General features: G+C 37.3%; 2 protein-coding genes across 2 annotated transcripts; one reads left to right on the forward strand and one right to left on the reverse strand.

Moving 5' to 3' along the window:
• The first annotated feature begins 5,703 nt into the window (after window positions 1-5,703).
• LOC106402442 (ubiquinone biosynthesis O-methyltransferase, mitochondrial) lies at window positions 5,704-8,183 on the forward strand. Its single transcript, XM_013843179.3, has 9 exons — window positions 5,704-6,143; window positions 6,415-6,504; window positions 6,588-6,666; window positions 6,776-6,853; window positions 6,977-7,025; window positions 7,127-7,176; window positions 7,275-7,424; window positions 7,531-7,611; window positions 7,791-8,183. The coding sequence occupies exons 1-9, from the start codon at window positions 5,893-5,895 to the stop codon at window positions 7,890-7,892; spliced, it is 930 nt and encodes a 309-aa protein (XP_013698633.1). The 5' UTR covers window positions 5,704-5,892; the 3' UTR covers window positions 7,893-8,183.
• LOC106403798 (actin-related protein 2/3 complex subunit 1A) lies at window positions 8,015-11,747 on the reverse strand. The gene is made up of 13 exons (XM_048756027.1): window positions 11,662-11,747; window positions 10,312-10,406; window positions 10,132-10,201; window positions 9,808-9,877; window positions 9,531-9,604; window positions 9,412-9,454; window positions 9,235-9,311; window positions 9,024-9,117; window positions 8,904-8,989; window positions 8,706-8,772; window positions 8,469-8,566; window positions 8,302-8,360; window positions 8,015-8,222 (listed from the first exon to the last, which is right to left on the reverse strand). The coding sequence occupies exons 1-13, from the start codon at window positions 11,745-11,747 to the stop codon at window positions 8,155-8,157; spliced, it is 987 nt and encodes a 328-aa protein (XP_048611984.1). The 3' UTR covers window positions 8,015-8,154.
• Between the last annotated feature and the right edge of the window lie 423 nt (window positions 11,748-12,170).

Below are 12,170 nucleotides of genomic sequence, written 5' to 3' on the forward strand. Positions count from 1 at the left end.
AAACTGATTATGAACATGGTAGTACTAGCGAACCTCAGCCAGCGGTTAGATTAGAAGAACCAATATGAACGGATGTAGATTATGGTGTAGGTACTGAGGAGATGGTAAATGATCATTTTAGAGGGGAAGATTTACCAATGCACAAGCCAGGAGATTTTATGATATGTTGGATGCTGGAAAGCAACCATTGTACGAAAGTTACAGAGATGGTCATTCAGCTTTATCATCTGCTACAAGATTGATGGACATTAAAATAGATTATAATTTGGCTGATGACTGTGTGGATGCGATTGCTGATTTTGTAAAAGGTATTCTACCCGAGGATAATGTAGCTCATGGTTCATACTACGAGTTCAGAAACTCGTAGCTGGTCTTGGTTTATCGTATCAGGTAATAGATGTATGCAGCGACAACTGCATGATTTATTGGAGAGCGGATGAACAGCGGGTTACATGCAAATTTTGTGGAAAGCCTCGTTATAAAGATACGAGTGGAAGAGTTCCAGTGCCATATAAAAGGATGTGGTATTTGCCTTTGACGGAAAAGTTGCAGAGGTTGTATCTGTCTGAACGCACAACGCAACCAATGAGATGGCATGCGGAGCACTCAACAGATGGTGAGATCAGACATCATTCAGATGCAAAAGCGTGGAAGCATTTCCAATCAAAGTATCCCGAGTTTGCGTATGAGAGAAGAAATGTCTACCTTGGATTATGTACTGATGGTTTCAGCCTGTTTGGCAAGAGTGGAAGACAGTATTCTCTATGGCCCGTCATTCTTACACCATACAACCTACCCCCAAACTTGTGCTTGCGACGAGAGTTTTTGTTTCTCTCGATTCTCGTTCCCGGACCAGAGCATCCTAAAAGATCACTTGATGTGTTTCTTCAGCCACTAATATATGAGTTGAAACAACTATGGGCTCAAGGCGCTGAAACATACGATGTTTCGTGTAAAGAAAATTTTCAAATGCGGGCAGTACTAATGTGGACAATAAGTGATTTTCCAGCATATGGTATGTTATCTGGATGGACAACGCATGGAAGGCTATCATGTCCATATTGTCAAGATAACACTGATGCTTTCCAACTAAAACACGGAAGGAAAACGTGTTGGTTTGACTGTCACATGAGATTCCTACCACCTGATCATCCATATCGTAGGAGTAGGAATTTGTTTACGAAGAACAAGAGGGTGTTTGACAGTCCACCTCCGGAAATTTGTGGGAAAGATTTGAAGACACAACTAAGAGATTTTGGTGCAGAAAGGATGCCAGACGTCGGTGGACATGAGCGTTTTCCGGTAGATGCTGTTGGAGACCTACATAACTGGCACAAAAAAAGTATTTTCTGGGATATGCCATACTGGGAGGATCATCTGTTAAGGCATAATTTAGATGTCATGCATATTGAGAAGAAATTTTTTGACAATCTCATGAACACGATCCTTAATGTTCAAGGCAAAACAAAGGATAATTTGAAGTCAAGACTGGATTTAGTCGATATATGTGCTCGTTCAGAACTTCATGTTGATGAGAATGGTAGGGCTCATTTTCCCATATACCGACTTGATTTGGTAATTATTAAACTATTTTTTATTTATTAAAACTGTTTTTTGTTTATTAGAACTATTTTTATATATTTATTAAACATTTTTAATATCTATAAAACTTTTTTTGTGATTAAAAACTATTATTTGGGATTTTTTTTTTAAAAAAATATATATATTTATATTATATAAATTTCTATATTTATTAAACATTTTTAATATTATTAAAACTATTTTTTGTAATTATTAAACTATTTTTTATTTATTAAAACTATTTTTTTTATTAGAACTATTTTTATATATTTATTAAACATTTTTAATATCTATAAAACTTTTTTTGTGATTAAAAACTGTTATTTGAGATTTTTTTTTAAAAAAATTAATTTATATATTTCTATTTATATTAAAAAATTTTTTTTTTAATTTACAGGTCTCATGATGATCAGACCCGGCCTCGACAGCGTCGTGGTCGTGGTGGTACGGGGAGCCAGTCTCGGGATTCCAGCCATTTTCAGGATTTTCCTTCGCCCCACAGCTCCTACCATACATCTTCCTCTGCTGCACCCGCTCATGCTCCTCTCGCTCCTGCTGCTGCACTCGCTCCTGCTGCTGCACTCGCTCCTGCTCCTCCGGGAGTGATGAGTGTTGCGGAGTTGGTTCGACAGCCCGGTCGTGACCATCTTCCCTATCTCACTCCGTATCCACATGGACGGGGTCAAACATGGTAATTAAACATATTTTTTTTTCTTTAAAATTTGATTCATTATTAACCGTTTGTTCTTTTTGTTAGGTTCAACCGATCCGGGAACGGGATCAGCGCATGAATCAACCGTATGATGTACTCGGCCCTCGACAGGGGACATCCGACTTTCACTCACTTCTCTACCGACAAGCAGCATCTGCGGTTTCGTCAGTTTGCGGTAAGTATTCTAATTTTTACTTATATTTTTAATCTTTAATATAAATTTTCTACTAATTGTGTTTTTTTTTCCAGCAAGAGTTCAACTGGAATTCCGATGAGACGCTCTTTATCTGTCAACACTTCGTCCATAAAGTTATGGAAAACTATGGGAAGCAGATCCACGAGTGGAAGAAGAAGTGGGAAATCAACAAGGTTTGTTTTTAATTTATTAAACAATTTTTTAAATTTAATAAACGATTTTTAAATTTATTTAACTATTTTCTTTTTTTTTTATCAAAAGGTCCCAAAGTCGATAGACAACACGGTCTGGACGGAGTTGTGTGCGCATTGGGATAAGGAAGAGACGAAAGAAACTTCTTCCACCAACTCCACCAACCGCAGGAGCGACCGTAAAGGGAATGACATCTTCAAGCATAACTTGGGTGCTCAATCTATTGCCTCTTTGGGAGATCGCATGGTAAGTTCAGCCGCTTTTTCTTCAATTATTTAAATTTTGAAATTTTATTTTTTTGTGCATTTCTTCTAATTTCTAATGTTTCTTTAATTTATATTTTTTTCAAGGCGGAAGAAAATGATGGCGAGCCGGTTGATGATCTTGCCCTAATGAAGAGGGCGTATACCAACAAGAAGACCGGCCAGATTGATGACAGTCTTGTGAGGGAAGTGGTCAGCCTGGTCCAAACTCAGGTGCAGGACGAAGTGTCTCAGCTTCAAACTGAGGATGACACTTCGACGGCTTCGACCAACTTGTCCCGGTTTCGAATCAACGAAATCGTTGAATCCGTAAGTTCTTTTTTTTAAAAGTTCAATTTATTTATTTCTTGATTTAAATTTGGATATTTTCTATTTCAGTCGGTTCCAAAGAAGAAGGGACGTTTGGTCGGTTTGGGTCGTCGCACCCGGTCGGTTTCTCCTTCTTCTGCACCACCGCCCTTTGTTGATCCAGAAGTACTTACGGCTCAGTTGAAGGACAAGGATGATCGCATATCTTTGTTGGAGACCCAGATGGCGGCTCAACAGGCGGGCTATGAGGCACAGAGGAGGCTGAACCAGCAAATGATGGAGATGATGCAGAGGATGTACCCGAACGAGGTGTTCCCGGACGTGCCAGACCCGTAATTTTTTTTTTCCAAAAACTCGGAATGTTTTATTTTTATTTGTGAAACTTTGAATATTAATTAATATGATTTCAATTTTAATTTTAATTTTATATTTTCGAATTTAAATTTCAAAATTTTTATTTTTAAAAAAAAATTAATTTTTTTTAAATTCCGAGGAAATGAACCATCGGAATATACCGAGGGACATCTTCCTCGGAATATACCGAGGGACCCCGTTCCTCGGAATATACCGAGGGACATGTTCCTCGGAATATACCGAGGGACCACGTTCCTCGGAATTTTCCGAGGGACCCGTTCCTCGGAATTTTCCGATGAAAATTCCGAGGAATATTTCGTCGGAAATTCCGAGGATTGGACCATCGGAAAGTCCATCGAAATATCCCGACGAAGTTCTCCCTCGGTATATTCCGAGGAGCTTTCCGACGAACTGGTGGTCCTCGGAATTTCCTCGGAAATTTGTTTCCGAAATTTGTTTCCTCGGAATTTTCTCGGAAATTTGTTTCTTCGGAATTCCGTCAGAAAATTCCGAGGAATTTCCGAGGAAAAATGAATTTCCGAGGAGTTATTTTCGATGACTTGTTTCGTCGGTATGTCGTCGGAATAACGTTATTCCGACGACATATCGATGATTTTTTATCTCAGTATGTCGCTGTTTTCTTGCAGTGTAATCAAATACGGTTATTGTAAATATCTTCGTTTTAATAATTTGTGTACTTGGAAAAGTCGATGTGAATCTGTGGTATAGTACACACTTGCATATATTATCGGTTATAATGATGTGAATTTATAATGGGAATGAGATTTCTTATTCGATCGTGGGACCTTCGTTTGAAAACTACTATAGATGAAAACAACTGATTCCAACATATCCAAAGCCAACTAATCTTTTGAATTTTGTGCGATCTTAACATTTATTTCCTCACACCAACTTCTAAATTCAAAGTCCAGATGTTTTTCTTTTTCTGAATTGCTTTAAAAGAGGTACACAATTTTGTAGGAGAGTTTAAAAACAAAAACAAAAAATCGACATTTGGATACCCGTTTGGATTGGGTTGAGCTTTCAAATTTCATTCGGATTGTTTTTCTTCTATTTTTTGGCATGATTCAGTTCTGTTTTTTTTTCAGACTTCAAAAATTATCCAAAAAAATCAAAAATCTAAATTATCCAGAATTCTGATTACAATATATAAACTATCCACAATCATCTACATTAACATAAAATTATAATATGAAAACTATCTAAACTTCCTAAAAATACCTGAAAATAGCCAAATTATCCAAAACTAAATAAAAGAGGCTGGGGGGGTTGACTCCCAAAATATCTAATCTTAAATCCTATTTAGATATTTGTCCAGCACCAAATTCTATCGGATTCATTTGTTTGCCCAGACCTAGTCTAATTTCATTTAATCCGTTTTATAATCCTACATTATTTATTTTTTGTTTTTTATACATCTCAAAAACTAGGGCTTGACAAAAAACCGAACCTGAAAAATCAAACCGAGTCCGATCCGAAAAAGTAATACCAACCCGAACTTAAACCGGTTAAATATCCGAACGGGTTCAAAATTTTGGCATTTAGATAACCGAAGATAACCGAAACCGAATCCGATCCAAACCGAAATATTTCGGATAGTATATCTAAATAATATTTATAGTCTTGCATATATTAGCTATTTTAGATTTAATATCCAAAAATTTCAAAATGTATAAGCTATTTTAAAATTTTCCAGAATATTTGAAAACATATAGAAATAGTCAAAAATAAATATCTAAAATAGCTAAACAATACTAAAAACATTAAAACACATAAAATATATATTTATTCTTCATTCAAAATATCTAGGAGAAACCAATTTTTATTTTAAATTTGAGTATTTTGGCTTACACTACTCAAATTTATATATTATATTTCTTTTTATTTTTAAAAATTTAAAATATATAAATTTTTTAGAATAATTTAAACGCAGTATCCAAATCTGAACCGAAATATCCGAATTGGTATCAAAGCGCTCCACTGGCCGCCCGTATCAAAAAACAGTATAGGTTTTTCACTAATATAGGCCCCCATATTAATAGTTAAATCCATCCACTTAAAAGGCGCACTAAATGGGCTAGCTCAGAGTAGCCCATATACATCAGTCACCACATTCCTTTTAAATTCCAATTTTACCCCTCCCCTTCCATCACTTTCTCTGCGTCGGCGGCGAAAAACCCGACGTCACTCACCGCCTTTTGCTACACTCCTACACGCCATCTCTTCCTCATCATCTCGCAATCGCTATTATTTTCTCGAGGAAAATGAATCAAATGCAAAGGATTCTCTCTGCTCGTCGACTATCTCACTCAATCATACCTCAATCGTGCTTTCTTCACCGGCGGTGGTTCGCGACCTCAGAAACTGATGCTTCGTCGCCACCATTGTCTTCCGCGCATCAAAAGATCCAAACTTTGGAAGACAAAGCTTCCAACAAAAGCCGAAGCACGGCGTTGACAACATCTTCTCTTAATGAACAAGAACTTGCCAAATTCTCTGCCATTGCTGATACCTGGTTCGTCTTCTAAGCTTGAATCAATGAAGTGTTGATGGGTTCTCTTTAAAATGATCAAAGCTTGAGTCTTTGAGGGCTTTGCGTGATTTGCTTTGCTCTATGCTTTTAGGAATTGAACCTTAGTGTGTAAAGGGTTTGTTACATTATGTTTAATTCGAGGTAAAGACTTCGAAGATGTGATCGGTGTTAATGGGTTCTCTTTAAAAAGATTAAAGCTTTGAGCTTTTAGGGCTTTGCATGATTTAATGTACTCTATTGGTATTATATGAAGGTGGCATTCTGAAGGGCCGTTTAAGCCGTTGCATCTGATGAATCCAACTCGGTTGGCTTTCATCCGCTCCACCTTATGCAGGCATTTCAGGTGCAAACTTCTTATGTATACTTTTTGTTTTCTTCTTTTATGTTGTATCCTTCTCTGTTGGATTAACTCTGTGTTCTTCTCAGTAAGGATCCGAGTTCTGCTAGGCCTTTTGAAGGGCTGAGACTTATTGATGTAGGTTGTGGCGGTGGACTTCTTTCCGAGGTATTCTTTTTCATCAGTTACCTATTCATTAGAAGAGAGTTTGTGGTTACAGCTTGGAATGAAATTGATTTGGTGACTAGTGGCGTGTTGTTCTTTTTTTGGTTTGAAGCCTCTAGCACGGTTGGGAGCAACTGTCACAGGGATTGATGCTGTTGATAAGAATGTCAAAATTGCTCGTCTTCACGCTGTAAGGTCTCTTACTTGATTGTATCATTGATTATGTAGATAACTTCGTGTCATCCATATGATGCACTTCTTCTCTATCCTGACTTTCATTCTTTGTTGTATGTTTAATGAAATGTCTCTGCAGGATATGGATCCTATGACTTCAAAAATTGAATACCAATGCACTACAGCAGGTACTACTTTATCCTATTACCTTAGATGATGAACAATTTAAGTTAGTGTTTTGTGTTTTCTCTCCTATGTCTACTTGCTTACATAGTATTCTCTTGGCCAGAAAAGCTAGTGGATGAAGGGAGGACGTTTGATGCTGTTCTTGCCTTAGAGGTTTTGTCAAACTTCATCTCATATTTTATACTAGTTCCATTATTTAGTGCTTTCCAGTTTCATTTTCATGGGCATTGTCTCTGATTTCTACAATGAAGGTCATCGAGCATGTAGCAAACCCTGCAGAGTTCTGCAACTCGTTGTCAGCATTGACCATCCCCAACGGAGCCACGATACTTTCTACAATTAACCGCTCTATGCGAGCGTATGCATCAGCCATTGTTGCAGCAGAGTACATTCTACAATGGGTATCCTTCAGTTTCAAATCTCATCTATCCTCTGTTTCACACCATTTCCTGGCATGTGTTTGTTGATTTTTACATTTGATCCTTTGTATGATCAAATCACCTGCAGCTTCCTAAAGGCACACACGAGTGGTCAAGTTTTCTAACTCCTGAAGAACTTACTATGATACTACAACGCGCTTCAATCGATGTAAGCCAACTCCCTCCCCGTTTAGTAACACCTATGTGGCAGTCTCAAGAACTTTATCTTAAGCTGACTGAAAGAGTCTCTCGATGTGAACAAGAAGGATTGTTCATATGTTTATCTTTAGAGGATTGTTTCAAATATATACTGTGGTAGAAATGGTAACATGAAACTATGGTTTGCAGGTGAAGGAGATGGCTGGATTTGTGTACAACCCAATAACAGGAAGATGGTTATTGTCAGATGACATAAGTGTGAACTTCATCGCTTATGGGACGAAAAAATAATGATCTTGAAGACATATAATCGATTGTTCTTCAATCTGTGTATCTCTCTGCGCATCTGCTTCTGGAAGTTTCTTAGGACAGGACAGTAGTTAAATTTGAAATAAGTGAGAGTAATCCGAGGATACCGTTCCAAACTTTATTATTATAAGTTTACAAAGTGAAACAATTAAGAAATTGTCAATGCTTACAAAATACTGGGAAAAACAAAAGAATCTGATATACAAATTAAGTAAATCCAGATTTGTTTTTGTTTATGTGTTTATTAAAACTGATGGCCAAGTTCTTCTTGCATGTTCTCTAGTTCCCATATAGCTATTTTGCCATCCAATCCTACAAGTAACAAACCGATACACAAGCAAATGAATGAAAATGAATCGGCTGATTGCATGAAGGACTAATATGAACTGACCTGAAGTGCTGAATCGCATTACTTTAGGACTCCCAGCTTTGCTAAGAGATACAATGGAACTGCAAGGGTCAGGAAATATTACAGGTTAAGCTTTAACAGACATTAGAATACAAAGAGTCAATGAGACACTGCTTTGCAGGTGGTTTTGTAAAACCAAAGTTATTTACTGTATGCAGTTATCATGAACGCCTCCACGTGATTTAGAGGACTCGGAAGCTTCATTGGCTGTTGTAGCCTTTGACTGACCGTAGAATGCTTCGGAAAACTGAAAACATAACACAATGGACAGACGGGTTAGACAAAACAGAACAGATAAGGTTTCTTATGTTTGATGAAAAATTCAGGAATAAGCTAAAGTATCACTCATATTTCAACAAATATAAAAAAAAAAATTTGGTATGCACCTGGGAACTATAACTGCTGGCACTTGAGGATTCCGCTTTCTTCTCTCCGATGTATCTGATAAAGCTCCTAAACAAAGCAATCATCAGGGTGAGGATCATAATTAAATTATATGGCCTGTGATCTAAGTATCACTTGTACGCAAACAGCTAAGAAGAGGAGACAATTAAATTAAGCAGATATTTATGAGAGCTACACACCATATTCCAGTATCATCTGCAGCAAATACCATTGGGTTGCTGTCATAACCAGCGCCTATCACCATTTTCTCAGAAATAAAGAGCACCTGAAAACAGAAAGTTCCAAGATAATATATCAACATCACGAAGAGGCAAATCTCGAAATGCAACGCTTTGGGCTAAAGGAGAAGGACCAACGTCATCAACAAAGTAAATCATGGAGCTATGACCTATACAAAGATTACAGATACATAGGAAGTGAGACAGCGTGTTGTAAAAATCATCTAATTGTATAATTTCAGTAGATTGCAATGGGGACACATCTCAAGGTTAAGGATATTCTGACCTACATAAGCTTAAGGTGTTTCCACTTGGAGACCATTTCACACCAAAAGCCCAAGAATATGAAAGATCAAGCTGAAGAATTTGCTGCTTCAACAAAAACAGAGCAGAAAATAAGCTCCCTAGTATTAGATGAGAGGGTGAGAAAAAATTACTAAAACGAGGAAGCCTGCCAAAGAAAACAAACCTCCCCGAATTTAGATTCCGCTGGTGAGCCTGCTTTTGAATCCCTTTATCAGCCAAGTCAGTGAAGACAAATAAGAAACTGGCCTGGTTTTAAAGTAGACGTTCAAGTAATGAGCTTACTTTGTGTCAACTCCTTTGATGAATGTTGAAAATACCCGACATTTTCCATCTGTAGACGTCGTTGCCAGAAGAATCTAATGCAAAACAGACAATCAGAAGTTAGAACCATGACTTAGAAGATAAGCTAGTTTGTGGAGATTGATATTCTATTTTATGGATCATGTACTCTATCCAGTGGCCAACTTATAGAATCTTTTAGGTAGATAAAGGATCTATAGAGAGCCTAATTAGTATTTTAGCTACTGAAGTACACGAGGTTGGTGTTGATTGTACTCACATTATTAGGATGCCAAGCAACATTTGTGACTGAAGATTCATGCCGTTTCCGGATAAGTTTACTGACCCACCTGAGAATAGTCAAACCAAGCAATAATGTCAGCCTACCAAAATGCAACTTACATGAATTCATTATATACTTTGCAAGACCTACACATATTCCAGATAATTCCAAAACCTTTATACAATACACATTTATGTAGATAGCCCAAATTGCATAACAGAATACCATTTAATAGACTATCAACTCCATTCGTTGCAAAAAGTGAGGCAACATGCCTAGGAAAAATCCAAAATTAATAATGAAGAAAAATCCAAGAATTACCAGTTATTCTCTTGCTCATAATAGCATATACAAACAGTTTTAGCACCACTTCCAACAGCAAACTTGTTCTCTAATTGAACAAAAATATAGTATGAAATTACATTTGAAGCTGCAGGTGTTAAATATTCCTTAGACAATGAATCTAAATAAGTTGTAACTTTGGGATCTGATAAGCTTTACCTTTGGCACTCCATTGGACACAAAGTGCAGCACGATTCAGTCTAAGAATAACAAGAGTTGGTACCCATTCACCTCCTTCCAGACTCCAGACGTACCTTCAAGAATTCAAAATTCACATAACAAAAATAAAAAGGTTTGCAGTTCCCATAGCAGGAAGTAGATGAACAACTTCCTTAAGGTTGCAACTTCCGAGTTCCTGTCATGGGAAACAGTGACGATTTTGTTGGACTTTGAGCTCCAATCTATTCCAGAAACAATCTGGTCATGCTGCAACAGTTCAAACAAAAAAAAAATCATGAAATTAATTTGAAAGGGAGATCACAAAGGAAAGGAGTGCATGGTCATTAGTTTGAGAAGGAGACAGAAAGGTTTCACCTTTTCAAGGACATGTAACCTCCCCCAATGGTCTTGTGATGATTTATAGATGTGAACTTCATTATTGTTCGGGCAAAATGCAACCACTACAAAAATGGCTACACGATGTTAAACCATATACAAGACATTGATGAATATGGTTTCCGAGCGAGCATAATGACCTACTTTTGCAAAAGATATTCAACTCCTGAAGGAGAGCTTCAACCACTCAAAGTTCATACATGTACCCCGAACGCAGAACAATTGCACAGACAGCCTTGCACGCAGTGCTCGGAAACAATCATCTTTCGTCGTTCATATGGATCGTTCATATAGACGCAGAGTTACCAGTGTTGTTTTCACAGTCTTAACTGAGTATGTATCTTGATTACAAAAAAAGACTAAAATAGTTTAATGGTAAACTTAGATCTATATTTGTTGACTACAAGTGTAGTTCAAAACAATTTTGAAGAATTATGATAACAACATATATACCTGATTATTCAAAAAAATGATTTCAAGAAGATAGCACAACTAATGTTGATGTTGTTGTTGTTGTAGAGTCACGATGAGGAATGATTGGAACCAGGTTTCCAGATAGTTTGTTGTAGTTGATTGTGGGTTTGTATCTCGCTTTAAGTCACATAAAAATGAATAATCTTCTCTTGTGAACTAGTATATACTATAAGACTACAAGTTCATCATCGAGAAAACTTTTATGTTATTGTGGAAACTCATGTATGGAGGTATCTATCTATCTATCTATCTATAATAATAAAAGAGACTTTTCTCTCTTCTCAGCCCTCCACATCAGCAAAAATATATGGGCATTTTGTGCCACCTGTCAACCTGTTATTAACTTGCACGAGAGTTTTGGTTATTGGGCTAGCTGCTTCAGCTGATTATTGGAATGGGCTGTTACAGTTTTTATTAGGTTTCGTTAGTTTTCCTGTTGAAGATGCAGAGACAGAATCGGCTTGACGCTTCAGAACTCACCTCCTCTGATCTTCTTCGTCTGTATAACGGCTTAAGTTATCGTCTTCCGGATACATTAATCCACCAAGCATTAACGAGTTCTCCATCACTACTCCCACTCTCTTGAATTAAAGAGGAATTAGCATCCTCCACAATATAAATGGGTTCGCCGCCTGCGTTGAACAGTCACACCACTGCGAAATCTCGAAGATCACTCTCTGTCAAGCATCAACTCCACTTATGGCGGATTCATTCACTCTTCATCCCGACCCATTGGATCGACTTTTATTGATTCTGTATGATGTTATATATTGCAGTTAATCATACGTTTTGGTTGATGAGATTGTTGTATATGTCGTCAAGTCAAATCATAAACTTCTTTCGAATCATAATCTTGCGGAAACTAGAACTTTCAAGAATAGCGATTACTTAGCTCCACTTCTCCGATTTGGAGGCTGGTTATTGCGATGCCACAGTTGTGACACGTCCCCCTTTCGTTTTGTAGGGAGGAATGTTAAGAGAGCCGACAA

This window comes from Brassica napus, chromosome C4 (assembly GCF_020379485.1).
Source record: "Brassica napus cultivar Da-Ae chromosome C4, Da-Ae, whole genome shotgun sequence".
In the NCBI taxonomy this organism is placed as follows: domain Eukaryota; kingdom Viridiplantae; phylum Streptophyta; class Magnoliopsida; order Brassicales; family Brassicaceae; genus Brassica; species Brassica napus.